This window comes from Lagopus muta, chromosome 7 (assembly GCF_023343835.1).
Source record: "Lagopus muta isolate bLagMut1 chromosome 7, bLagMut1 primary, whole genome shotgun sequence".
Taxonomy (NCBI): domain Eukaryota; kingdom Metazoa; phylum Chordata; class Aves; order Galliformes; family Phasianidae; genus Lagopus; species Lagopus muta.
This window is the reverse complement of record NC_064439.1, coordinates 39,782,658-39,810,328: the sequence shown is the minus strand read 5'-3', so window position 1 is coordinate 39,810,328 and position 27,671 is coordinate 39,782,658. Positions and strand designations below refer to the sequence as shown.

General features: G+C 41.0%; 1 protein-coding gene across 2 annotated transcripts; it reads left to right on the top strand.

Annotated features, from left to right (window-relative positions):
* The first annotated feature begins 1,537 nt into the window (after nucleotides 1-1,537).
* Nucleotides 1,538-23,311, top strand: DYNC1LI1 (dynein cytoplasmic 1 light intermediate chain 1). 2 transcript variants are annotated; one of them, XM_048950648.1, is made up of 13 exons: nucleotides 1,538-1,755; nucleotides 1,947-2,020; nucleotides 10,570-10,686; nucleotides 12,583-12,813; nucleotides 15,191-15,360; nucleotides 16,519-16,612; nucleotides 18,228-18,363; nucleotides 18,731-18,842; nucleotides 19,634-19,693; nucleotides 19,821-19,865; nucleotides 20,842-20,962; nucleotides 21,120-21,275; nucleotides 22,372-23,311. In XM_048950648.1, exons 1-13 carry the CDS (start codon nucleotides 1,640-1,642, stop codon nucleotides 22,482-22,484), a joined length of 1,545 nt encoding a protein of 514 aa, XP_048806605.1. In that variant the 5' UTR covers nucleotides 1,538-1,639; the 3' UTR covers nucleotides 22,485-23,311. The 2 variants fall into 2 exon arrangements, with proteins under 2 accessions (XP_048806605.1, XP_048806604.1); XM_048950647.1 differs by having other exon boundaries at nucleotides 1,539-1,755; nucleotides 21,117-21,275.
* The last annotated feature ends 4,360 nt before the right edge of the window (nucleotides 23,312-27,671 follow it).

Here is a 27,671-nt window from a genome sequence, read left to right as displayed (position 1 = left end):
ATTTGCAACCAATTTTACAGTATTTGGCCACTGACAATACATGTAGGCAGAGAAGCTGGACTATTACTTCTTGAATTTCATGCAATGTTGATTCAGACAAAAATTTTTAGGTGAAGACTGACAACCAACAAGGAGCCCTGCAGATGAATACAGAATGATCCAGGCCTGTCAGAGACAGGGAAGGCTCAGAACACTGGGGAAGCCAACACTCCACTCCTGCAGTCAACAACCTCTGCACCCAGGAAGTGCCTTTGCCTGCTGCCAGCATGACTGGTTGCTCCAGGATTGGCTGCCTCAGGGTACCTCAGAGAGGTCCTTAAACCATGGACACCCCTTTTTCAAGTTAGAATTGTTGCTAACAATCAACAGCACAGATGAAGTTATTTGTCATCATAACTGAGGGACCTAATTCTTCATTACTGTTGTACACCTCATACAACAGATCTACCCCTGCAAGCATAATGGTGCCTAGGTACCAGAACAATACAGTAGTTTTGTAGTGGATATATTGACAGCACAATATTTTAAGAAAGCACATTTGAAATGTGTAAGTTTAATTTTACAGTTTCGCAGTGTGGAAAGCCCTTCTATTTAATGTGCTTGAATAAATCACTACAGGTTGGGTAAGGCAGCAGGAAAGGAGGCCTGCACACTTGCTGGGTGCCATTCCATTACCAGCAGCCCCTGTTTGCAGTGCCCGTCGGGTATAGGCTGCATGGAACAGGAGTTCCCATACATCCCCATGACTGTCTGCCAGACAGAAGGTTACCTTACAGAGGGGGAAAGGAAATAACGTTTTATAGATTTTCATTCTTTTCTATGGTTGCTCCATCTTCACTACAGGCTTTTCTGAACTTCCTTGTCCATCACAAGCACAGCTGAGTAATGCTCACCGTACAGCAGCCTTGCCTGTTAGCAACGTGCGTGCCAGCACACTGCATAGCTGGTGAAGGCTCAATTCTAACATACAGGCTTCAACCTCGCTGTTTTATCCCCCAGACTAAGCTAGGACAGCGCGATGACCAAGCACTTCCTTGTGATTCTGTGATTCTCCGCACTGCCTGAGAGAGGGACGAAACGGAGAGGAGGGAGGGACGGCTTCTGGTGAAGGCATTGGATACGCAGCATCACCAGAGGCGTCAGGTGCCCACCTGTTGGTACGAGAGTCCTCCGGGAGTTCGGATTGCACACCTCTCCCATCTCGTGCAAAGGCACGCAGCTGAACCCTCCACGACTGCAGAAGGAGACAGGGAAAGCCGCCTCGAAGTGGGAATGGCTGAGGGAAGGAGGACTCCCATCACGCTGAATAGGCTTTAGCACATTCGCAACCACCGTTGCGCGTTTACCAGTCGGCAACACCGATCCCCGTGAGAGCGGGCGGGCAGCGGAACGCGGCGCCCTCTCCCAGCCGCAGAGCTGCGCCCGCAGGACACGTTCCCCACGCCCCTCTCGGCCCTCGGGCCGCTCCCCGCCGGCGCCCGGCTCGGGGACGCCCGCTCGGCCTCAGCGGGGCGCGGCGCACCTCCCTCCGCTCCGCCCCCGGCTCCCCACATCCGGGTTCCTGTCAACCGCCGCCGCGCCGCCGCCCGCTCCGCGTTTCGGGGAGGCGGCGGGGCGGGGAAGGGAGGAGGCGGCGAAGATGGCGGCGGTGGGGAGAGCCGGTTCCTTCGGTTCCTCCTCGGCATCCGGCGCCGCGAACAACGCCGGCGCTGAGCTGCGGGCGGGCGGCGAGGAGGACGACGGGCAGAACCTCTGGTAATCGCCCGCCCCGCCCCGCCGCCGGGCTGCGGGCCGACACGGCCGGCCGGGCGGTGGCTGCCGGCCCCGAGGGTGGGGAGGCGGGGGCCGTGCTGCGGGCGGGAAGGAAGGGAAGCGAGGAGAAGAGAAGGGGGGCGCTGGGCGGCGGTCCCGCAGCCCCGGCTCAGCCGCGCCTCTCTCCGCCGCAGGTCCTGCATCCTCAGCGAGGTGTCCACGCGCTCCCGCTCCAAGCTGCCCTCGGGGAAGAGCGTCCTGCTGCTGGGTGAGCACCGCGGCCCTCCCGGGCGCACCGCCGCGAGGAACTGCACGCCTGCGAGCGGGTGGATCTGCGGGCTCGCTGCTGCTTCCCGCTCGGCCAGCCCTCCTCTCTGCGAGAGCTGCGTGTCGGCGTGTGGGAGCGTGGCCGAAGCCCGGGGGAGTCGCGTGGTCTCTGGGAGCGCTGTGGCTCTTTGTAGCCACGTGGTCATCCCTTTCTTGAGGGCTTTTCTCCCGTGTGTCTTCTCTCATCCTAGAGCTGTCTGTGGCTGCGACCCTTCCTGCTCCGAGTGGTGCCTTAGAACTTCCCAGCGAGGAGAATGCTGTATGGGGATTATGGGGCTGCCTGCTGAACCTGTTACAGAACTTCTTGCCCTCTGATTTGTTGCTTGTTACGTGATGTAACTGAGTAGGCTTTTGAGATTGGAGGTTCTGCTGATGTTAAAGAAAGATTGCGTAGTAATTGAGAGCATTTTATGTGATCCTTTGAAATTAGATTGGATAGCTGTTCTTGGTGGAGTTGGAAGGTTTCTTCCTTCCAGTAGTGATCCTTGCCAAGAAGATTACGCTGTCTTTCTCTCTTTGCAGTGTGGTGTATGGGATACTGCTAATCTTCAGTGATCAGCAGTGTGAGTCTGTGTTTCCTTCAGAGCTTGAGGGCATCGTAGAATGGTTTCAAACACTCATTCTCTTTATTCTGTTAGTTTAGTCTCTTGTATAGAGATATGCTGTTTATTTCTTTATGTAGAGCTTGTAGGATGACTAAATCATAGAACCATTAAGGATGGAAAAGACCACTAAGACCATCTAGTCCAACCACCAACCCACTCCCACCATCACCATGCCCACTGACCACGTCCCTCAGTGCCACATCCACGTGGTTCTTCAACACCTCCTAAATGCAGCTCTACTTTTTAGTTGATGCCTTTTTGTTGTTGTTTGTTTCCTCTGTTTTTAAGCTTTCTTCCTTTAAGTAGTTTTTATACTGGCTTTTTGTTGTTCATAAGGATCACTTCTTGCCATGACTATTTCCGATTTCTTTGCTCTTAGAACGCTTTTAAGCAGGAGTTGTAAAGTACATTTTCACGTACTTTGTGCTAGAGCAGTTATAATATTGGCATGTTAATTCTGCTATTTCAGCATATATTTTTAACTGTGTTAACATCTCATTTTTAAGAACCTAGAACACATTTCAAAACACCATAGAAATAACTCAAGAAAAGTGGGATACCAGATGCCAGTTTGGGAATATGATGCACTGTTTTGTGAAATGAAGGTTAGCATATAATGCTGGTAATTCTTTACTCAAAATTGACAAAATCCAGACTAATTTATAGTTTCATTTCTCCAGAATTGTTTCAGTCTTAATGTGAAGACTTCAAAATTTGATTGGCACTGCATGCAGTACAAAAGCATACTTCTGTGATTGTATGAACTAATGATAGAAATACAAGCTTTCCTAAACAATTCTGTACAGCAAATATGCTCTGATCCCTAAGCAGTTCTGTCAGAGCAGCCTTAGCCACTTCATTTAGCACATCATAGCAATAGAAAACATGCCATCCCCGTTTTCTTAAGGTATTGGGCTTGTCTTGCTGCCAATTCTAGGTACTATTTTGAAGACAGCTGGAAGCATGTAGCTCTTGTTGGCATTTTTCATTCTTTTTTTCCCCCCAAACTTCTGCTCTCTTGTACTGTAAAGGTGCTGAGCAGAAGAGACTCGTGCTTGTTGTTGAGTGTGATGATAAAGCTGATGCTTACTGAGAGCCCTCTTGTTCTTTCCTTCCTGCAATAATTAAACCTGAACCAGCAAGTGGGATAGATGGAGCAATGAAATGTCACCACTGTGGGTTATGGATGGAATCCATAGCAGCACAGGATGTGTGAAGGCCTGAATTCAGAGGCCTGAACTAATCATTTATTCAATAAATTGCAGCATGTATTCAAGCAGTAATGTGCAAAGTCATTCCATGATGCATGAGAGAACAGGCTCCCTAGCTTGCAAACCAACTGAATAGCTGCTTTCTAGCAGGCTTTGTATTTCGTGCATTCTGATCTCTGAAGCATAGCACAGTTCTTTGCCTGCAGTTCTCAGGATGTCAAACCATCCAGTGACACGTGAACCTGACTGTAAATGTCTTGTGCTGCACACTTTCACTGCTGTTGAATCATTAGTATTTTGGCTTTCTCTGTGCTTTACTCCGCTCTGTAATAAAGGCTCTGAGCAGAGTGGGCAGTCAGCGCTCAGCTGCCTCGTGTGCACATTTTCTCGCTTTGCAGGGCCAGACCTGTCTGAATCTTTGAGCTCTGCTCCTGCCTATTGGCTGTCAGGGTGCTGAGAAGAAGTTCCCACAGCCTATGCAGCTAATTTGCAGGTGCGCTTTTCTGCGAGTGCATGTTTTGGGTTGACTTACTGCAGGGAATGGGAATATCCCAAGGAGTTGTTTCAGCTTGTTGCTTTCCTTTAGTGGATCCTTGAACTATAGCGAGCTCCAGCATTACGTTTTGAGACAGCAGATTTGTACAGAGACTACAAAAAATAATACGAGATCTTTTTACTTATTTTTTAGCATTGAACACAACTTTAATTGTCCATTTGCTTTTTTTTTTTTTTTCCTATTCAATATCTGGCAGCTTTTCCATGATCATTTCATCATTTCAGCTGATGAAATGTTGCTTGTTGATTGTATCCTTTGTTCATCTTAAATGATTTGTAATTCTCTAGTCTTGCAAGAGTTGCCAGATAATTTCTTTTCTTCCTCTTCAAATCCAAATCTGAACTTTTTCACATTCTGTGCAGTAAGAGCCTTCCAAATGCAAGCCATGTTCTCTTTCAGTCAACAGAGTTACAGTGCTAAAAGTATCAGTTGTTTTGATGGGATGTTTACCTAGATAATGTAGCAGCAAAACAACTAGGTTACTGTTTCAGAATGAAGGTGTGCTTTTGGGAATGTTGTTCTTGTTCTAACTCGTTTTCCAAGAGGCCAGAATTGAATGAAAGTTGTGTAGTAAGCCGTATTTAATCGTAACAGCATGGCAAACTGTGGAATTCTTGAACTGCATTTATTTAATTTGTCTCCGCTTTGCCAGTGGTGTTGCTGATGTGTGCATCTATCTCAGAAATAGCTTTGAAGGTGATAATGTGGAAGGAATTGTGTTTCTGTACTCTCCAGGTAGGCTAGTGACAGGAATGCTAATAAAGGCATCCCTTTGATGGTAGCGCAGGATTATTCTCTTTTGGTAGTGAACCAAAAGAGGTTTACTAGGTTAAAATGCAGTAGATGGCTTACTGCTGTGGTACAGGGACTTAGTGCTTGCCTTAGAGATGTGTTGCTTATATTCACTGCAGAAATAAGTAATACTGCTACTGCTCTACCTGTTTCCATGGTCAGCCCATCTATTCTCGTGTTGCAGGACTTCACAAAGGGATGCTGGAACAGTTGTTTATGCTCTGTTTTATATTCTGCTGTTATGCAGAAGTACAGTTTCTGTGCCCCTCAGAAAAGCTGTTTGATTTTTTTAGTGCCACTGTAAAACCAAGCAAATGATGAGTGAGAAGAAAAATGTTTTCAGTGGGGTAAAACAAAGCTTTTTGTCTAACAAGTGAAGTCTAATTTGATGGTGAGTTATTCCAAGACTTGATACGACCTACTGACTGCAAACTTGCACATTGTTTTGAGGAATTGTGGAGAAGAATCTCATCAGCATAATTAATTTTGTTCCTCCATTCTCTGAAAGCAAACTAAACTTGGCTTACCCTGATTATTTTGGTCTTGCTCCACAGAAGGCATTCTTCAATTAGTATGGTATGTGTAAGCAAATCTCTGTCACTGATTGATATGAGGATGAGGAAAAGGCAGCTACTAGCCTGTGCTTGAGAGAAATGTTTTATCTGGAAAATTGCTATAGTGCACATGCCCTTATCTGTAGTGTGAAGGCTGTTGTGTCTCCACTCTGCTGGATTAGGGCTGGGAGGTTCCCCACTGCATAGAATAGAGATCACTGAGATTCTGGGAAAGCTGCTTTGCCCTTGATAACTCAGTTTCAAGTTTCATCAAGGAACCTTTGGCATTATGGTTACATGCACAGCTTTTCAGTAAGTCCAGAGCTTTTCAAACTATTGCTGGGGAAAAGAATCAGAGCCCCTCATAGAAGAGGTACCAACAAAAGAAACGTTTTGCATTCTGCTTTGTTGATTTCACATATTGTGAACACATTTGGTATTTTACAGTGGAGAAGATTTACATAAGTGGAAACTAATGTCTGTCGTGGTGACAATGAATGATACTCAGGATGGTTCTATGTGCAGTAAGAATTTAATAGATGTTTGCCTTGTTCTAAGACAAGTGGTAGTCTGCTTCTGCTTTTGTTTCCTAAACTGGAAGAGAAGTGGAAGTGTGAGTAGTAAATATTGATAATTATCAATGCTTAATGAAACAGAAGTTCTGTAACCTAAATTTCCTCTGGCTTTGGGGCTGGCCAGCACCCAACAGCAGGGAGCAGGGCAGGGTTTTGTAGCATGCTGCCTTGGTGCTCCTGGCCAGGAGTGCTTGAGTGGCTTGTCAGGGAGTGAAGGAGCAGCATGGGTATGGAAGTGAGATGGCTTTTGTTCAGCTGAATGCAAGGCTCTCCTTTTGCTTAACAAGATGGTGAAATACTGTGTAAGCAGATTGCTGTGACTGCTTCCTAGCTCAGCTTCCGGAAAAATTAAATCTATTGTCTCTCATGTTTGTATTCAGCTTTAGTGTGCAGCACTGCTTGCTGGGAAGCATTGCTTCTGTTTCCTCACTGTATGATTAATGTACAAGTGCAGCTTGATGTAGTGGGGAGTTCTAGTTCTTCAAGATTTATCTTAGAAAAGGAGGGGTTTTGGTTACTTATGAAAGCAGGATGAAAATCTTACATGTGCATCTTCAGTTTTATTCTGCCTTGCAGCTCTAGAGCAAGAATTGCATGTCAGGAATGTTTTGCTCTGTGAGCTTACATATAGAAATTTGATTATCGTATCTTTTGAAATAAAGAAGCCGCCAAAGGATTTTCTGTCTCAAAATTTTGGAAGGAAGAGGGGTATGATGATTACTCCTCCTGGAGGTGCATGATAGTACTCTGTCTTGCATGGTGTTTCAGTAGAGCTTCAGATAAAATGAAGCACCTTATTTTGTAACTTGAACAGGCAGTAAAGTTTAAGACCTGGGGATAGGACCTGTCCCTTTTGTTTGAAACTAAGTACCACTGCTGTTTTCTGTACTTCAGGGTTACCCAGAGACAGTGACAAAAAATATTCTGAAGTATGCTAGGGTTCAGAATGTCAAATGCTACAGATGTGTGTGTATCCATGTGTTCTTATTTAGGAATAAAGAGTATATGCACACTTTGATGTATGTGCCTGGCAGTACCTGCACTAATTGTGTTATGGTGCTGTCTGTTACCCCTCAAACTTAAAATAACCAACAGACTTCCATTTCCTTGTCATCTGGTGGAGGAAAGCTTCAGTATATACTAAAAGCATTACAATAGAAGATTTGGGTTTTGGGATGCCTTAGACATTAGCATTGCATGCAGGTAGAATTTGCTAAAAAGTAATTGAAAGCAGAACTATACTGCTGCTATTTCCCAGCATAACTTGGGTATGTTCAAAATTGGTTGACTTCTTGGAGATTTGAAGGCTTTAGGATTAGAAAAAAAATAGGTGAATAGCAGGGATCAAATGTATTTGCAGCTATCACAGTTGTAAAAGGTATGTCCAACATACTTAAGAATACTTATTACTTAAGAAATAGAGGCAGAACGGAGCATCAAGACTTTGCTCTCTTGTTAAAGGTAATCTTTTCTTACTTCCAATGAATGGTGTGGGCAAGGAGGAAGAAGTGCTGATGTCATACACCATGTCCCAGTTTACTTTCTGACAGCTTTTTCCAGACGTTGACTCTAATTTGGCTTATGAATCTTTTGGGAGCCCAGGATCACCTGTGGGTTGGGGCACATCTGGCAATGTGGCCATCTTGCACTCTTGTGAGCAGTTGTGTTTGTACGCTGCTTAGTTCATGAGTTGCTTGTTTTGGGCCACTTGCCAGTGTTCTTTCTAATACTTTTCTTCATGTATCCTTTGGCTTCCTTTGTGTCAGCTGCACATCTCACTATTCTCTTCATTTACCTGACTAATTAATGAAATTAAGGGTTTCTTTTGCGATGTTGGAACTTCTCGTGACCACAGGTGTTTCTTAGTCAGGTTGCAGGCAGTTTTATTGCGAACTGGCAGATGAACTTTGCTGAAGGTGCTAAGCTTTCCCAATGCAAACAAGTTGTAAACTTTGTTACCACCTATGTGAAACAAGGTAGAATGTAAGAGAACTTAGCTGGAGGTAGCTAGTGTGAGCAACCTGGGAAGTGGCAAACTGCAATCCTCTTTGAAAGGAATAAGGATTGTTTTATCTTTTGAGCGTTTGGAACCAAAGCTACCTTGTTTTGTGGGATTTTTTCTTTTTTTTCTTTTCTTTTCTTTTCTTTTTAATTTAAGTCTGGTAAAACCTATAGAAAACTTCAGCAATAGTAACAGCACCTTCTTGCAGCGTACCTTGCCAGTGCAGCAGCTCAATAGAATCTCCACTGTTACTTGTAGATGACGAGTTCAAGAAGTTGGAGTACTTTGGTGAAGGCAAGGGAAGAACTGTCGTTCATCTGGGGTGAAGAGGCTTCAATTGTTCACCTTTCAGGCAGAATCTCTTATTTAAGAGAATATTCATACAAGAAGAGGAAAAGCTTGTGTGAATAGAAACTTGCTGTGCTTTCTAGCATTTAGTTAAAATTACCTGTAATTGTGTTTTCTTAGGTGTGCCCAGACTTAATAAAGTTAAGGACCTCGCAGACTAATTTTCCAAACAAATTTAAAGTTTAGCTGACATCATTTCATTTTTTTTTTCAGTTTTTACTTTTCAGTTTTTACTCTAAGTAACCCAGCTTTCTGGTAGCTTCCAGACTATTGGTCAAATCTGAAGCTGAACTCCACACTGAGTATTTCCTTACAGCAACCTTGGGCATTCTGTGTTGGGAAAATTCAACATCAGTCTATCAGTATGATTTTTCTGCTGTCTTCTGTGGCTGTTTCTGTGGTCTTATTATATCTAGGTGTAATATTCATCTAGAGGATGATGACCAAGTTTCTCTAAAGGGAAAATTCATGAAAATTATTGCCCTTGCACTTTTTTCTTTTTTATGTAGTGCTTACACTTTCACTGTATTGTTGAGACTTGAAAAAAATGTTCTTTTTGGCATGAAGTGGATAAGGTACCTAGGAACCTGTTATTAATTTTGATTTTGTAACCTGTGAGTGAGCTCTGCGAAGTTACTAACCTCCGTCTTCACTAACCCTTGTCATGAAATCAGAATCCTTAGAGTTGGAAGGGATCTTTAAAGACCATCTAATCCCAACTCCCCTGCAGTGAACAGGGACACCACAGCTGGATCAGGTTGCTCAGGGTTGATCCAGCCTCACCGTGAAAGTGAACAGGGACAGGGCATCCTCCACATCACTGGGCAGCCTGTTCCTGTGCCTCACCGCCCTCATGGTAAAAGACTTTTTCCTTATATCTAACCTAAATCTCCCCTCTTTAAGCTTGAAACCATTTCCTCTTGCCCTATCATTACAGACCCATCTAAAGAGTCTGTCCCCTTCTTTCCTGTAGCTCCTCTTTAGGTACTGAAAGGTTGCTCTCAGGTCACTTTAAAATCTCCTCTTCTCCAGGCTGAACAGCCCCAGCTCTCAGCCTGTCAAATGTGCTCATCACTGTATCAAATTAGAGAAGCAAAACCCCTGATGTACATCCAGGTGTACTTAGGTTACTCTTTCGGACTTGAAAAATGGTGCCTGAAGTTTTCCAGCTCTAGGACATGTACTAAGAAGATCTTCAGGATGAGTCTTTGGCAGCAGTTGAGCAGTTGTGTACTTATGGTGTAAGGTTCACTGGCAATCTGAGGTCCCTTTGGAGGGGAGGGAATAAGTGGGCATTAGAGTGGGATCAATGGATCTGTAGGCTGTGTCAGAATGTACAACAAAAGTTTTCTGTTTTCCACCTCCTTTAAAGCTTCTTCAGAACTGTAGAAAAGATTCAGAGAAATCAACTCATAAAATTATAAGAAAATAGTTTTGCCCTGTTCAGCCTGCTGTTCTGCCCTGTTTGACTGGGGAGAATTGTCAGTGGCATTCTTCTGATTGTGTGATGAACTTACTCTCACTTGGACCTCTACTTCAGAAAGACTTTGGTTACAAGTGAAAGACTGGAGTTGTTTCAAGTGTTAAGTTAGGTTGTAAAATACGTATGAAAACTTTATTCAAAAAGGATAGGTACTGTCATAACTGCCTTTATAACTAATTAGAGATGAGACTTGAAGATGAAGCACGCACTTTAAACAGATGGATGAGTTGGGCAAAGCCCTCTATATTTTGAAAATTTAATGAGCTCAGTTGTCTTGTTAAAGAACGTTTCCTTCTTGTCACAAATGATTTTTAAATGTAGCTGAGTTTTAAGATTGAGTGTTATCTAATTTCTGTCTCTCCAGGTGAAGATGGAGCAGGTAAAACTAGCTTAATAGGAAAAATTCAAGGAATCGAGGAATACAAAAAAGGAAGAGGCATGGAGTATTTGTATTTAAACGTGCATGATGAAGATCGAGATGGTAAGTTTCTTATAATATCTTAAACCAAAGTAGTGGTTCAGTATTGTGATGTTTAGAATGAGAATGGGATGGTTTTCTTTCTCAGTAGAAGGTCGGTTCAGTCCACAGCCAATTTGTTATGATGAGGTTTCTCATTCTAATCTCCTTCACGTATATCATGAATGACCAGGCATGAGGAGGAGAGGAGCCAGTTAAAAGGCTGAAAAGGCCAGGAGAAAAGCAGTCTTTTGTAACATTCTGAATGGATGGTAGGCAAAAGTGCGCTCGTCAAACCTAGAGGAAAAGGTGTATAAGACTCACACTACAGATATCTGTACCTGTGGAATGCTGAATTCCACCCTGATGCTTAAATTGAGGGGGAGAGGGTGAGGGAAGGAGGCTGTAGCCTGTTTATGCACTGTATTATAGAATAGTTTGGGTTGGAAGGGACCTTTAAATACCAGTGAGTTCCAACCCCCCTGCTATGATCAGGGACGCCTCCCACTAGACCAGTCTGCACAAAGCCCCATCCAGCCTGGCCTTGAACACCTCCAGGGATGGGGCATCCCCAGCTTCTCTGGGCAACCTCTTCCATTGCCTCATCACGCTCTGAGTGAGGAATTTCTTTCTAACATGTAACCTAAACCTCTCCTTTTTTTAAAGCCATTCCTCCCTGTCCTGTCACTGCATGCCTGTATAAAAAGTCCCTCCCTGCCTTTCCTGTAGGGACCCTTTAGGTACTGGAATGTCACTGTAAGGTTTCCCTACAGCCTTCTCTTCTTCAGGCTGAACAACCCCAGCTCTCTCAGCCTCTCTCCGTAGGAGAGATGCTCCAGCCTTGTGGCTTCCTCTGCACATGCTCTATCTGATCCAGATGCTTCCTATTTTGAGGTCCAGAGTTGAACACAGTACTGCAGGTGGGGTCTCACCACTAGCTGATGAAGTGTAATGAATTATCTACAGGCAGTGCTTAGAAGCATCTGAGTGTGAATAAGAATACAAAAGTACTTGTGGGTAAAAATGACTTCTCCGTGCTATGAAAACAAATGCAGATTGAAGGAGAAACAGAAGTTAGTTCCTTCTACCTTCTGAAATCACCTCCTTTCTTGACTTCCACCTTTGGCTTTTGGTCTCAAAGATGACTTTACATCGCAAAGTTAAGAACTGATTCTGAATGTTTTCCTCAGAGCTTCTGTATCAAGCTATGAAAATTTACCTGAAGGCAAAATGTAATTATATCATGCTATCTGATTTTGAATCACTAGCTCTTCATTTATTTCAGAAGTTAAGTGTTTCTGAGGGTAGGAGTACACTGTTTTGGTGGAAGAAGCAGTACATGGCCTATCTGCACTGTGATTGTCCTTCTGCAGATCTGAAGAATAACTTTCTTGCCTGTTCACTCTCCATCTAAATCATTAAAGCTTATGACAAAAACTTGCAGTTCTGCTTCAGTTTTCTGATGGCCAAGATACAGTTATACATGCACATCACATTGAATGAATTCAGCCATCCCTTTTCAGCCCGTCTGCTCAGCTGACAGCCATCTCCCCTTCAAAGCTCCCCCTTTAAGTTGCTTTTCCAAGAGAACCATTTTCCTTCTCAAATGGTGAAGATTAACATTGGAAATATTCGATTTTTTTCTCTGAGTTTTCATCTTCAGGTACTCTGTTCAAGATCTTCAGTTATGGCCATTAAGCTGAATTCTTCAAACTTCAGTGTCTCTGAGGGGCAAGGGCTCTCCACAAGCTGCAGTTGCTGGTGTGTGTGTGTGTGTGTGTGTGTGTGTTAAGCTGACTGATTTAAACATGTTTTTTAATTTTCTTGACTTGTATTTTACATACCTAATGAAAATGTAATAGTTATTATGAAGTGGAGTGTTGCAAGTGAATCTCAATCTTGTTTTTTCTTTTGTTATAGACCAAACAAGATGCAATGTACGGATTTTGGATGGTGACCTGTATCACAAGGGTCTCCTTAAATTTGCAATGGAGTCAAACTCACTAAAGGACACTCTAGTTATGTTGGTAGTAGACATGTCCAGGCCTTGGACTGCAATGGATTCTTTACAAAAATGGGCAAGTGTTGTAAGAGAACACATTGACAAGTTAAAAATTCCTCCTGAAGAAATGAAAGAAATGGAACAAAAATGTGAGTATTCTGTAGATATTTAGGATTCCACTTCAGTATGCTTAATGCTTTCTGTACAACTTAATCTCTCCTTTGCAGTCTTTTTCTCTATTGTAAAAGTGGCTTAAGATCAGGAGTTCCAGGTTGAATTGTCTTATTTCCTGGAGAAACAAGATAAGATTTATCAAATGAAAAAAATGTAATGGCTTTCTGTTTTTATATTTAATTATTTTAAAGGTGGATTTTCATCTTTTATACTGCATTAGTCTTTTACTTGTTCCTGTAATCAGCCAGGCCAGATAATTTTGGGTCTTTTCTCTGTTTAACAAAAATGTAAATGTTGAAAGCATTCAGGATTATTTCATGCCCAGTAATGCTTGGGCCCTTTATGCTTGAGGAGTTACTCTTGACACAAATGCAGCTATGTATGCTTTGGTTTGGGTTTTTTTGTGTTGTTTTTTCTGTTTGTTTGGTTCTTTTGGCATCAATATGCTCTATCACTTTCGTGTCTTTTTAACTTAAATATGCAGAACACAAGGTTATTGCAGAACTCCTTGATCTGACTGAGCTTGCTAGTGTCATAGCACCTACTAGTTTTGGGCAGCCACCGTATTTCACTTGTGGTACTAAATCATGAACCTTGCCCCTTCACCTCTCTGAATTACTACAGGAAGCAAGTATTTGGGAAGGCTGTGTGTGATCAAATACTGTGGTTAAAACTCTATTTATTGAAGTCTGAAATTTGTCTCTAGAATAATTATGTCCTTAAGCACCTGTTGGATAGCTTTTTTTTTTTTGCTTTTTTTTTTTTGACATCCAAGTTGTAGCTGTGCTGTGATTAAATGGGCAGTAAGGCAACAGCTTACTTTTCTTTTAAAAGAAGATTATTCTAAGGGAGTGTCATTCCTGGGAGTCATCTTAAATTCTTAGTGTGAAAAATTAAGAGAGGGAGAAGAGTGTGTTTGAGCGTTGGTCGTTTTGTTTTGTTGGTGGGAAGGCTGTGTATTAAAATTACCAGCTGTTTCAGGATATGGTTTTACTGGATGAAAGTAGGGATGCAATATCTTTGCTATCAAAACTGTGCAGATGGTAGCTTTGCTTCTTTACCGACTGACTGAACAGAATAGAAAATTTTACAAAATCCAGAAAAAAGTATTCCAAGGTCTCTGAGTTGATATGGTGCATTAATCTTTTTTCTTCCCTTGAGTTGCTGGCATATCCTGGTGAGAGCTCTGGATTAAAAACATAATCAGTCTGGGAGGCTCTCAGACCAGACTGAAGGGGCAGCGTTGCTTTAATGAGAGCCTCAATCAACTGCTGAAGTAGAGATGATGATCTGTACATATGCTTCTTTTTGTTCTGAATTTCGGGTAGAAGAGCTGAATAACTTCAGCCCAATGCATTTTTATCCTGGATGCTGGATAACTCCGTGTTCTGTTAATTCACCCAATGCTTTTCTAGGTAGGAACTCAGGCCTTCAGTCGGTTTAGAAAAGGTAGGGATGGATGAAGGCAAATCAGGACAAAGCAGTGAGAAAGTACTGGAGTGCTGGTGTGTGTGATTCATCTGTGATTCTGCTAAATCATCTTGCTGCCTGGATTTTTGGCTGATTCAGGCAGTGCTACCCGTGGAAAAGTAATGGAAGTGGTTTGGGATAGAATCCTTTTTCTGCTGGGTGAAATCAGACACTTGACGCGAAAGGTACAAACGTCTGATGCCTGATGCTGCATCCCTGGTAGGATGCACATTAAATGACCTTGTAATTAGAGCTTGGGCATTTGCATCAGAACTGACAGGAGTTACACTTATAACCTTGCCTCTCTTTTTTTTTCCTTCTAATTCTTGTTGGATTCTGACTTGCCTTCCTTGCTAAACTCTAAAGTAGTATCTGATCTGTTGTAAAGCCATGCCAAATGTTTAACATGCTGCTACTTAATAATCTAGTTATTGACTAATTTTTTTGTTTGTTTATTACTAGTATAGATTCATGGTACAGAAAACTGTGGATGAGGGACTTTTAGGTCAAACCAACTAAATCATCTGTACAAGGCTTGCTGCTGTTTATGCTAACAGATTTTTGCTAATTTCACCAAGAACAATGCAGGGGACCTTGGTTCCGTAGTAGATTTGTCAAGCAATGATAGCTAATAGCAACTGCCCAGTGGTTCTTCCACAGTGCTAAAAGTCAAAATGGGTTAATGCTGTCCTCATGGACACTTGAAACTGGCCATGTTCTTCTGCCTAGCCAAATAAATGAGTGGCACTTACTGCATGTTCAATTCTTTCAACCTACAGAAGCACTGTACTGTCAGCAGTACTAGAGATCAATGGCAATGGAAATCAATGTTGAAATACTAAAGTAGATGATTTTTTCATGTAACTTTTTTTTTATTTTCAGTGGTAAGAGACTTCCAGGAATATGTAGAACCAGGCGAGGATTTTCCAGCTTCTCCACAGAGAAGAAACACTTCATTACAGGAAGACAAAGATGACAGTGTGATTTTACCCCTGGGTGCAGATACACTAACATGTAACTTAGGCATTCCAGTAGTAGTAGTTTGTACAAAGGTTTGTTTCACATTTTAGGTTTTTTGTATGTTTTATTAAGGGGGTGCTTTAAATTGTGGATTTGGGGTGGGAAACTCTTGGTTCTAAATTCATTCTGAATACGTTGGATAAGAATTCTTACAAATAGGTTTTATGTTGAAGGTTGGGAATCTTCTGGAAGCCCTATTTGCATGTTAATTTGGATGCAGTATTTCCTGTGGTATTACCAGTTTTCAGGGAATTGAGAAATACCTCAGACCTGGTTTTGCTCTCAGAAGTGAGCTAGTCAGTAAGCAACTAGAACTCCCTTTAATTTACACAGCCATTCTTTATTCTGTAAACGATGGTTTGGATTTTTAAATACTTCTGCTTTTTTTTTTTTTTTTTTAATGTGGAGGAAAAAGTTTCAGGGTGCTAGCTAGTAGAGTGCTGCTCTGCTAACATTGCTCAGTTCTTAGGGTGTTTCTGTGACCTGATTTGATTTCTATTAAATGCCTCACACTTTTAGTCTAGAGAGAAAGTAGTGAAGTTCTCACGTTTTGTTTTATTCCCCCGTGGCTTTTCAGTTCTCATTGGCATTAAACATACTGCATCTGCAGCCTCTGCTGGCCCAAAGAGAAAGAAAAACCTTTTGATGCATATGCTGTTACTTCTAGAGAAGGCTGTGAAAAGCACCTGTATTTTGTTGTTTGTTTGTTTGTTTGTTTTCACCTCCTGGGTCTCCATTATTCTTCTCTCACCACAACCACTATTTTTTTTCTTCTCATCTCCACGCTTCTTGTTTTGGCTTACCTTTGCAAAGGGTGAGCAAGTAGCCAGCCGAAAATACTATGCCTTGTGATAGCACAGCATTGTAAAAAGCACTGTGCAGAAAATGCTTGTATTCAATGGATTGGTGTTCAATAGAGATGTTGATTTATTGCATAACGTGGTTGCAGTTGGGAAGAGAATGGAAAATGGCAAACACTTAAACTCCCAATTTAAGGCAGCCCATGCTACCATATGCATGCTAAGATGCAGATTTAAAAAAATATATATAAAAAAATTGTGTTTCAAAACAATCTCAGGAGGTTTCTGTTTTTTTCCTTTGCCCCCCATGGCTCAGAGTTGTGAAGGAGGTGCAGCAGCACTGCTATTTCAACAGCTGGCTGTTAATTAATTCTGTGCTTATTTTAACAGTGCGATGCCATCGGTGTTCTGGAAAAAGAGCATGACTACAGAGATGAACACTTCGACTTCATTCAGTCACATATCAGACGGTTTTGCTTACAGTGTATCCTTGAACACTTCATAAAGACAATAAGGACTCAAAGCTTTGCATTAATTGTGACCAGCTTAAAAGAATATTTGCATCTTTACCAAAACTGTGCACAACTCCTTCTTTGTTGCTGGGCGTCTGCTTTGGTTATTCCCTACATACAATGCTGGGTTAAATATTTCCTCATTCTGTTGAATAATTTTTTTAATTGAATTGATTGAAAGGAATGGAATTAATTCATTACAGATATGCAAGAGTCTGGCACGTTCCCTTACTTTGAATTTCTTTCCTTGCCATTTCCATACTGAAGAATCAGTTCCTAAATCAGCAAATCTTAACCAACAAGCTCCCTAAAATAAAAAGAAGATAATTCATTTTAGCATGAAATCATTTCAGATGTCCATATCTCTTTGACTGAATATGTGGTGTCTTCAGGGTTCAGTAATCCCATAGGTAAGGCGATGAGGGAAGAAAGGAAATAAAAATTGATGTGGGAAAGATCCCCTGGCTTTCCTATTAGTAGGCACAACATATATAAATTGTCACTATGCTATGTATAAAATGCTATTTAGGTAGCTAGGTGTGCTCAGATCTAGATTTTAGATGCCAATAATGTGCCTTCATTGTGTCATCATAATGTGTGCTGTAGGAAGTGGGGGTCTAAATACTACTGGAGAGACAAAAATTAACAGATGGAAAGGTAGTTCAAAACCCTGAGATCCTACTGAAGTACTGTGATGGCACCTCCTTTGGATCTAGTTTTTCAAAATGGAGTTGCAGATAATTGCAGTAAGTTCTGTAGATGAAGAAAAGGAATATGAAACATTAGTAGGAATTAGTCCATGCAATTGCCATATGCAGCTCAGTACTGCATTCTGAACGTCACTGAATGGGAATCAAATCTTGTTAGATTACTTACCTCTTTCAGAATTTGAATTTCATCTATGTAGAAACTGGTTAGGGTTTGGGGCACTGGTATAATATCAAAGTGACAACTACTTGAAACTTCCCTTGTTGCTTTTATTAATCCTGTGTGTAAATAATCTTCCTTTGATACTGAACCGTATGAGAATAATAATCACTCATTTTAGTACCAACGTAGAGCACAACTCATTTACCTTCCTTTCAAAGGAGATCGCTCTGTAATATAAGAGCTTGGTCCCAAATTTAAAAACCCAGCTGGGAAAGTGAAAGACCTTTTGTATTCTTGGATCTATTGATGTTAATGCTGTAGTATCTGTGTCACATCTCTGTGTAGTCCTGCAGGATGGGAGAATGATGAGATAAGGATATGGCATGAAAGTCTTCACTTGCTGAAAGCAAAAAATATAATAATAATAATAATAAAAGACAACATAGTGAAGCTATTGGTAGTGTGGGCTTTGAAAGTGAGAAGAGCCTTTACTCAAAAACCAATGGATGAGTTGCCCTAAAATATATGCAGGAAGAGAGACTTAAATTCTTCAATAGCTTATTTCAAAAAATAGCATTGGAAGTTGCTTGACCCATTTGATTTTTGTATTCCTCTTAAATGTTTCAGAGGAGATAGCCTTTAGAACAACAGAAATGAGCCATTTTCCTATTTCTTACTAACCTCTAAAATGGAGTTTTCTTTAACAAGTGTACTCAGATGGGGCCGCGCTTATTTACACCTCGGTAAAGGAGAACAAAAACATTGATTTAGTCTATAAATATATAGTCCAGAAGTTGTACGGGTTTCCTTTCAACGTTCCAGCTGTTGTTGTGGAAAAAGATGCAGTATTTATGTAAGTTACCTGCACTGTTGTGTGTATATGACTACAACATACATTTGTACAGGACTGCAGAGCCTTTTTTGTCCTGTGTTTTTGAAAGATGAGTGTAACAGTCTGCTGAGCTGGGGGATTTGGAGAGGGAAGTTGGCTGAGACAACAAATACTTCCTCAAAGAGAAATGATAAACCAAGAGGCATTTCCTTTCTGTTATGGTGAACCAGTCCCTGTCTGTAGTTACCTGTACTGGTCAATAACCCCCTTGCACAGAAGAAAGGAAATGACAACTTTCTGGGCTTTCAGTTCCATGTAGATGAGAACTGCGTTCAAGAATAACCTGAAGTAATGATGGAATTTGAAGCCAAATGATCCTTCCTTCTAGTCCTGCAGGTTGGGATAATGACAAGAAGATTGGCATCTTGCATGAGAACTTTCAAACACTAAAAGCAGAAGACAGTTTTGAAGACACCATAAGAAAACCGCCGGTCAGAAAGGTAAAATGAGAGGTTTTAAAAATGGAATATATTTTGCTAGTGCTTTTGGCAGCCTATCTCCCTGTTAGCTTTCAGAGCTTTGCTTCCAAGAATACGATAAACTTATTTTTGCTTATTTTGTCTTTTCATTTTGTTCTCAGTGTTTTCTTGGTGTTTTGTATAGCTCTTCTCCAGCTTACACAGTACGTTCAGAACTTTTTGGTGTATTTCCTCTCTCATACCATTTAAGAATAAAGGCTGAACTGTATGGAAAACATGGAGGGATTGAACAAAATGCCAGCAAAGAGGACCCCATGTATATGTAGATGTTATTGAGTCACAGAAATACTTGCTTTCTTTCTAGTAAAGTTAAAGAGCTTGGGAGTGATCGTTTTCCAAGTGTTGATTAAGCTGAGAAAACTTAATGCTGTGTCCTTCTATAAGCTTTGGGGGAGAAACCAAGACATACAGCAATGTGTTGAGTACCAAGAATCCAAGGGAAATGTAACTGGCAAACTTTTTGCATGATTATATGCTGTAGATTATAGATTTTGGTATTTGCCTTGCTTGCTTTGGCAAAGCCTGTCTTTGGTGACTTGCTGTGTAGACCTGGATCTAAGATGTTTCTATTTCTTATGCCACTTCATGCTAGTGCAAAAGTCACTGAAAGTAATGCCAAGCTCAGGCCCGGATAAGATAACAACATGCCTCAGAGCGTGCATCTGTGAACAGATACTGTGTATCCTATGCTTTATGTTGTATTCTTGCAGATCCTGGTATTAGTGTTTTGTTTTTTTTCTTTTGTGTTGCAGTTTGTTCATGAGAAAGAAATTGTTGCAGAAGATGACCAAGTGTTTCTCATGAAGCAGCAGGTAATGTTCTGTTCATAAAACAAACAGCTGATGTTTCATCTAACAAGATTCTTCAGGAAAAGAAAAAAAGTTTTGTAATATCTAATAATACATGGGTTTATTGGTTGTTTGTTTTTCTTTCTTGCAGTCTCAATTGGCGAAACAGCCTCCTACTGCTGCAGGAAGGCCAGTGGTTAGTAGTAACAAAGTACTTCCAATACCATCACCTGTATTTGAGGGCTGTTTGTCTCTTAACTGCGCGTTCAAATAGCTTTGATCAATTTATTTGTGTAAACTATGTAGTGTTTAAAGCCTATTTCTTACACTGCTCTAAAATGATGACACTTCTTCTCAGCTAGGCATGACAACTTGTATTGGCAGCAAGGGCTAAATGCTGTGGCTTTACTTTTCAAATGTTAGAGTGCATCTAAGCAGTTACTTGCCTACCCTTTCCATCCCAAGAGTGTGCCAGGGAGCAAACTGTATGTCAGCTGAATTGCTTTGGTGAGTTTTATATCCAAAATTTGGCACTGTCATTCTAGGAATATTGAAACTCTGGGGGAAAAATATATATATGGTTAAGTGAGGGTTATGATGTCTAAATTCAAAATAACTAGAAAGTAAGAAGTTTAATAGAGAGCATGTAAATTTTTAGAGATTACTTCAACTTTTTTTAGATGAACTGCAATTTTACAAAAACATCTGTTATCGTTGAAGAACCGAGTAATGTTTTGGGGGGGTTATTTTGTTTGGAGCTTTCTTGTTCACTTTTTTCCTTGGACTGCCTTTAGTCCTTTCCATGTAATTGGTGGCACGTGGTGTTATCTTCCCAAGAAGCTGATTTTAGGTCCTCTGCAATCTCATCGGTGGAGTTTTCACTGTGATCAGAGGAACTATAAAATAACAGCTTCATTTTTCTCATTGAGGTGCCTGGAGGGAAGCTTCAGCAGTGCTTCAGTTGCACTGAAGTTAATATTTGTAATGTCATAAGTGTGGAGGAAAAAAAAAAAAACCACGTAAAATTTAATCTTGCCTCATTTCAGTTGTGAGGGGAACGACATTAAAAAAGAAGTAGAACTGAGAAGCAGGTGCTTAGTTTCACATGCAATTACAGTGCATGATTTGATTCTCTGGAAGACTTTTTAATTTTCTCCTCTTTCTTTGCACAGGATGCCTCACCGAGAGTTCCTGGAGGATCTCCTAGGACACCAAATAGATCTGTAACATCCAATGTTGCCAGTGTTACACCTATCCCTGCTGGATCCAAAAAAATTGATCCCAACATGAAAGGTACCTTTTTCTTTTCGGGAACAAGAATTAATTTGGGGAAGTACCTTTCTTTAATATGCTTATTTAGCATAACCAAAATATTGAATTGCTATTTATCTGGACAATGTTTGGATGTTTTTTGTCTTTCCTACCACTCACTCCTGCCTCCTTGCAGCAGGAGCTACCAGTGAGGGAGTCCTGGCAAACTTCTTCAATAGTCTGTTGAGTAAGAAAACTGGTTCCCCTGGTGGCCCTGGTGGTGTTGGTGGCAGTCCCGGAGGTGGCAGCACAGGAGGTACTGGCAGCAATCTACCACCATCAGCAAAAAAGTCAGGTATGCTAAAAAGATCAGCTTACAATTCAGACTGAGCTGCGCATCATTCAGTGTAGTCTGTCAGAAGTATGAACACTACTACTTGTAACTGCATGTTTTGTTGGATATGGCTTCTTATTGTCACAGTGATTCAGTATTGCCTGCCCTTCTTAAGGCTCAGAGGATCAAAGAAAACCTTCTCTTGTAGCTGTGTGAGCAGCTTATGCCATAAATAATCTTAATATTATTCAGATACATTGGGACTTCATTTCAAAGTGATGTGTATTTTTATCATTGATGTTAAAATGACTTCAATACTTTTTAACTTCTTAATACTTTTTAAACTTCCTTTTGCCAGTGCTATAGCTCTGATTTGATGAAGGTTTTGACTGAGTGACTTCAGCAGTCAATCAATTTAGTATTTTCTTCCAACAGCATGTTTAGTATTCATCTGGAATGTCTGACAGTGATTCCTTTAAAGCTAGATGCATGGAAGGCTGGGGAATAAGAGTTATGAGTGACTTGGGGGAGGAGGAAAAAAAGGTGTATTGCAAGCTAGGGTCAAGTTTAATTGTGAGTGTATAAATGTTTGTGCTATCCCAAGTTATGGGGGAGGTAAGCAGGTGAGGAGAGTGAGGGATTTGCCACCTGCAGGTGTGCATGCACCTCGAGCAGCAGTGTCAACTTCAGCTGACCAAGTTTGTGGAACACACTCTGGCCTGTGGCAAAACTCCTGATTTCTATTCAGAATTACTTCAAAATACAGCTGATACAGCAAATCATTCAGAAGTATTCACAATTTACAGAATACAGAGCAGTGTATTTTCTAGACTTTACATTAACTCTTCATATGCCCATAGCTTTATATACAGTTATGGAAGTTACTTTGAAAAATCTGAAATAGATGATGTGACTCTATTTCTTCTGTTCCTTTGCTGCTGATTTTTGGCCTTAGGCATTTACTGCATGCTTTAGGTTACAGAGTAAAGTTTCTAGGATTTGCCTGAAGCAATAACAGATTTGCAGATTTGCAGATGCTTCTTGAGAACTGAAAATACAAAGTCTTTCCCAAAATGGCTTCATTAACATCACTGAGTGATGTGCATTTCTTTTGTAGGTCAGAAGCCAGTTTTAACAGATGTTCAGGCAGAACTGGACAGAATTTCACGAAAACCTGAAATGGTTTCTCCTACATCACCTACGTCTCCCACAGAAGGTGAAGCATCTTGAAGACACCAAATAAAACCAATTATTCAGTTTTCTGGGGTAATTCAAACTTGCCTCTGCCTCTTCCTTCAGTGACTGGAACAAAAGAACTGAAACGTCGTTTCAGAACACAAACAGTTTGTCTTTCTTTCATGTGTTGCCCAACTTTACAAAAGGGAGCTGTACAGGTGAAAAATGGTATCACATCATGTAGGACTACTGTTCACAGTGCAAGAATAGTAGATAAATTTCTGGGTTTTGTTGATAAGTCAGTGTAATTCTGTGAAACTGACAATTATGTCCACTTACAGATAAAGGTTGCTTAGAGCAGGAAGCTGATGCACACCACAGGCACTTAATTTATATTGATTTCCCAACTTATTAGTTGATTTTAATACCCTCTTAAGTAGAGCGTAAACTTCTAAAGGAGAGAACTACTACTGGTTGTTGGAAAATAAAATCACTTGCACAAAACTGTAATGACAAACTCCAAGTATACTTGAATGCTTGATTTGGAGCATGTTTGCAAATCTGTTTGTTTGAAATGCCCTGAGATCTATATTGCATTCAAAAACCCATGCAAAAATTTCATTCCAGACTAAGATCTTAAATTAGTGGCCAGTTTTTTCGTTGTTTTCTTTGATTAATTTCAGACACTGAATAAAAGATGTATAAAGAAAAAGCAGAGGTTAAATGTACAGATTATCAGTATCCAGATTTGTCTATATATATATGGCTCAGCCTTAATGTCCCCCACTATGTTTCCCATATTAATTATGGTTTAAGATTGGTCATCAAAACTGTAATCAGTTAATAAAGTGTTCTCTGCATTCAAATTTAAGTAACTTTCATTGAAGCCTTGGCATTCTTTGTTTACAGCTAAATTTGAGGATGTGATGTAAAACATCTTAAATTACACTTTATCTTGTACCTCTGTTTGAATAGTATCACTGGTAGAGACTTAAACTTCCTTACAGCACTGTTTCTGGGAGGAACTGGATAAAAGTCTGCTGTGTTTGTTGCTAGCAGTAAAACTTGCTTCTCAGACTTGTGTGGGTTCTGCTGCAAGCACACCAACAATCCTGCTGACAACTCCAGCATGTTACAATGGCCTGGGTTGAAAAGGACCATAAAGATTATCAAGTGTTGTATTAGATAGCTGACCAAGGTCAGGGCTTCAGCTTTCAGTACACAAACACTGAGCATCCCTTCACTGTTCTGTTTCAAGCTTGTGGGCTTTTCCTACTGATAGCCACAGGATACTAAGTGTAAAAAGTATATCCCAATCTAATAATTACCAAGTAACTTCAATGAGTTTAAGGTTTTGTGGTTGTTTTTTTTTCATTTGTTTGTTTTGTTATTTGTTTTGGATTTTTTAAATAAAGCCTTACTTTCTCCAGCTTATTTAGGAAACTTCTAAAGGCTCCTGATGAAGGAGTACATCTTCTGTATTTTGAATGTGATGCTAGTTGTATTAAATTCCAATTTAGGTTCGCTCCCAGTGAAAAAGGCTGCAACCCAACAGACTGGTAACTACATTTCAGGTGTATAAGTAGAAATTTCAAGTTGGTACGGTAGCGAGTCTGTCTATATAACTGAGAAGTCATATACACATTTCAGAGACTGCCATGTTTTCAGCTGAAATGTGAGAACTGCCTGGAAATAGTGATCTTTCAGCTTAAAATTTGCAGAGCAGGTTTATTACAACCACTCTAATCAAAGAAATTATATCAAGATGTAGAGGAAAGGAAATCCCCTAAAGGAGTTTATTTTATTGGTAGCTGGTTCCTTAACTACACAGGCTTAGCTCTGAAAGTGCAAAGTAACTTCTTTATTGTGTAGTGGTTTTGCAGTATCCACACTGCAAAACACTTTGAAATGCTACTTTATGAAAAATCATCATCTGCTCTTCTTGTGTGCTAGGCCAGAGCCTTGTACTAAGTAACACCAAAGGTATTAAAGGCACGCAGGAATGATTAGAAATGCACTTGATGTTACTGGTGCTGTTATTCCTTGTAGAACTGAGATCATTGCAAATCTCCCACGCCCACAGTTTAGGGCACCGAAGAACAATGATGAATAAGGAAGAGGTGTCCTTTCCAAGTATCCTTTCATTGTTTTCACCAATGGGTGGCTTTGGTGCCTGAAAGAAGTGGAAATAGCCCTTTCACAAAGCCTTCCTTTGCACGCTGCTTCTGGTAAATTCCACTTTCTCTATCTGCTGTTGTCGAAGCTGTCCAACCAGCATAAACAGGCTGTAGTGATGGCAGCCTAAAGAGAACTTAAACTTGAAGTAGGAAGGCTAACGACTTTGATGCTGTTGAACAGAAAGGCCAGGTAGAGAAAGTTCTTTCTTAGCCTTTTTGTAAAAAATAATAGTAATAAAAATCTTTAAGAACCAACCAGCTAGCAGTGGTTAGGGAAGGAACATATTTAGAAGTTTTAAATACACAGAAGTGACTTTCTGTTTCTAGAACTTCTTTTTATGAAGTGAAATTCCAATGAGTCATTAGTAAGGTTTTCCCCAGTCCCTGCCTCCACAGAAGAAGAATAAAAGGCCATCTAAAATCAATAGAAACCATCTAGTTTGATGGCTTCTAATATATTGTCGAGCTTTCCCAGTGTTCTGATGGTGATGCATGCCCTGCATCCCTGATGGGAAGCTTCTCCCGCCCCACCTTCCAGGTCAGTTCACTCCATGCAGTTATTCATCAGCAGGTCATGCATTTCTCCATGTGTCACCTTTGCTGAATCACCACCATAGGCAGAATTGTAAGTTCTGCAGTTGGAACAGTCGATTAATGGTAAGCGGTCCCTACGTGCCAGTCCACTATTCAGTATTCTGAATGAATTGTATTAAGTATGGTTAACCCTATAATGAGAAAGTATGCTGTCCCTTAATCAAACTAAAATATAACAAACAAGATTCTTGTATTTTGAAATAATACTACTTAATTTGCAGTTGTAGAACCATTAGCTGTCAAATACCTCATGGCTTTAGAATTCTTTTTATGCAGATGCATTGCAGAAAACCAGTAACAAGAATTATCCCAGCCCAGCATTTGGGAAACATGGAGAGAGTTGAGCATTTTATTTGTTTTGGTGCCATGAAGGCTATTCAGAAATAGCTGTTAGAAATACTGATTCCTGATCTTTGGCTGTTTAAAAATCCCACCTTGGGGCTAGTTAGCACAGTGCTCAGGCTTTGTGAAGTTCAGCTCCAACACTGAGCCCAGACATAGAGCCTTTGGAGCTGAGCAAGAGTCAGGAGATGCAACGTGTGCAAGTCTTGTCTGAGTTTGTCTGCTTGTTACAGACCTTGCTCTATGATTCCCATGGCTAGCTGGTCATCTCATGCAGAGAACTTGTGTGAAAGGATGCTGTTAGATGCCTGCATGGGAACCAAAGCCAGAAGGGAGCCATGCCTATGACTGTGGAGTTTCTGTGGAGTTTCCCAACTTGTTCTGTGGTGATCTGCCTCACCACTCTTCAAATGAAATGGAGCCTGCGTCCTTTGGTGGTTTGGGCTTTTAAATTGCTTTCCTATTCTTATACTTTTTCTTCTGAAAAGAAAGTCTCCTCTCCTCAAAGGAAAATAAAAGGACAGAATTGTATTTCTGAACATGGGAAAATGAGAATTCATTTGTGAGAAGTCAGGTCAAGGGAGTGAAGGATTTATGTTTCAGCTTAATTGGTAATTCTGTAACACAGAACGAAGTTAGTTCCAAAGGTTTACTGGGGCTTCACTTTGTAAAAACTGGGATGATACCTGGCCTGTACTCACCATATCCCAGGGGCTGAAATTTATTCAACTGTTTTGTCACTCCAGTCACACTTCTTTTGTAAATTTTTTCAATGCAGTGAGGACTGATGTCCGTGTTATAAAGCTATGCTGTAATCTCCCCTAATGACGTAGGTTTCTCCATTTAATAGGTACTGATTTATGGACACTGTGGTGGTTATCTTTGGAGAAGATGTAATGCGGGAGAAAAGTAGGTCACTCATCACTAATCTGCTCCCACCAACCTCCTACTCCTTGGCTGAGTGGAGACGTTGTGGCAGTTTACAACCTAATTCTGGGACTGCTTTCTGCTGCAGTGTCCTGCTTTAAGCTCAGGCTTTGCCATTCTGGTAGAGGTTGCATGAGTGAGACAGACTTTAATTTTTGAAAACTCTGTCAATGCATAAAGAGAAGAAATTGAGTAAGATTTCTTGATGGTGCCTACCTGCAATGGGATTTCTATTACATCACAGCCGGCTAATTGCAGTTGTTTACAGACATTACGAATGTCTGTTTGAACAGACATTACGAATCACAACTACTGTTTTGATCTGCATTCCCTCTTTAAAGGGGAGTGAACTTTAAAGCTGTACTTGAAAGACAGTTCTAGTGAAAAGGTAAGGAACAGCTCCAGATTGTGTGCACAGCAGCATTTGCATGTTTTAACAAAACGCTGCAACTGTTTTTAAGGTATTTTGTCCTGCGCTGTCTGGTTTTCATTCCCTCTCTGCTACAGATCTTTGTGGTTGTTTTGCTTTCCATGTGTTGCCTTACAAATAAAGAAAGCAGCCTAAATAATCTAGGATTTAAATGGCAAGCCAGCTTTTACACTTCCTGTTGAAGGCCTGAGCAGGAAAAACAAATCTGAGGAAACAGCAGTAAGTAGAAAAAGGTTACAATATATTTTATCTTCAGTCAACTTTGTGTAGTTTCTCTATTGGTCCTTGAGAAGCAGCTCCTTTCAAGAGTTGTCCTCAGCAGTAACATCTGCATTCATCCTTTTGTAAGGCTGCCTTAGGGCATGGGTAACAAGACTGGGAACAGCTGCAGGTATCCTTAGATGGTACTGAATACTTACTAAGGAGAACTCACAACTGCTTCTATCTGCTTAAGCCTTGTCTCCCTCAGACAAGAGTAGTCTCACTACATAGGACATATTGTGGTCATTCAGCCAATTTTGAAACATAAACACACAATAAAACCAAATGGGAAATTCCTTTAGAAAAGGCCTCTGTAATACAGCCTTCCTTACACCCTACTAATGTAAAAACCAGCAATGAAGGCACAGCAGTACTCTGGATCCATAACAGTAAATATCATTCACTACACCTACCTGCTCAGCCCTGCACTCCTGGGATGCTGCATGCAAAACTGCATTAGACACGTCCCAACCCCCAGCAGAAGCTGTGGTGCACTCACAGCAATACCTT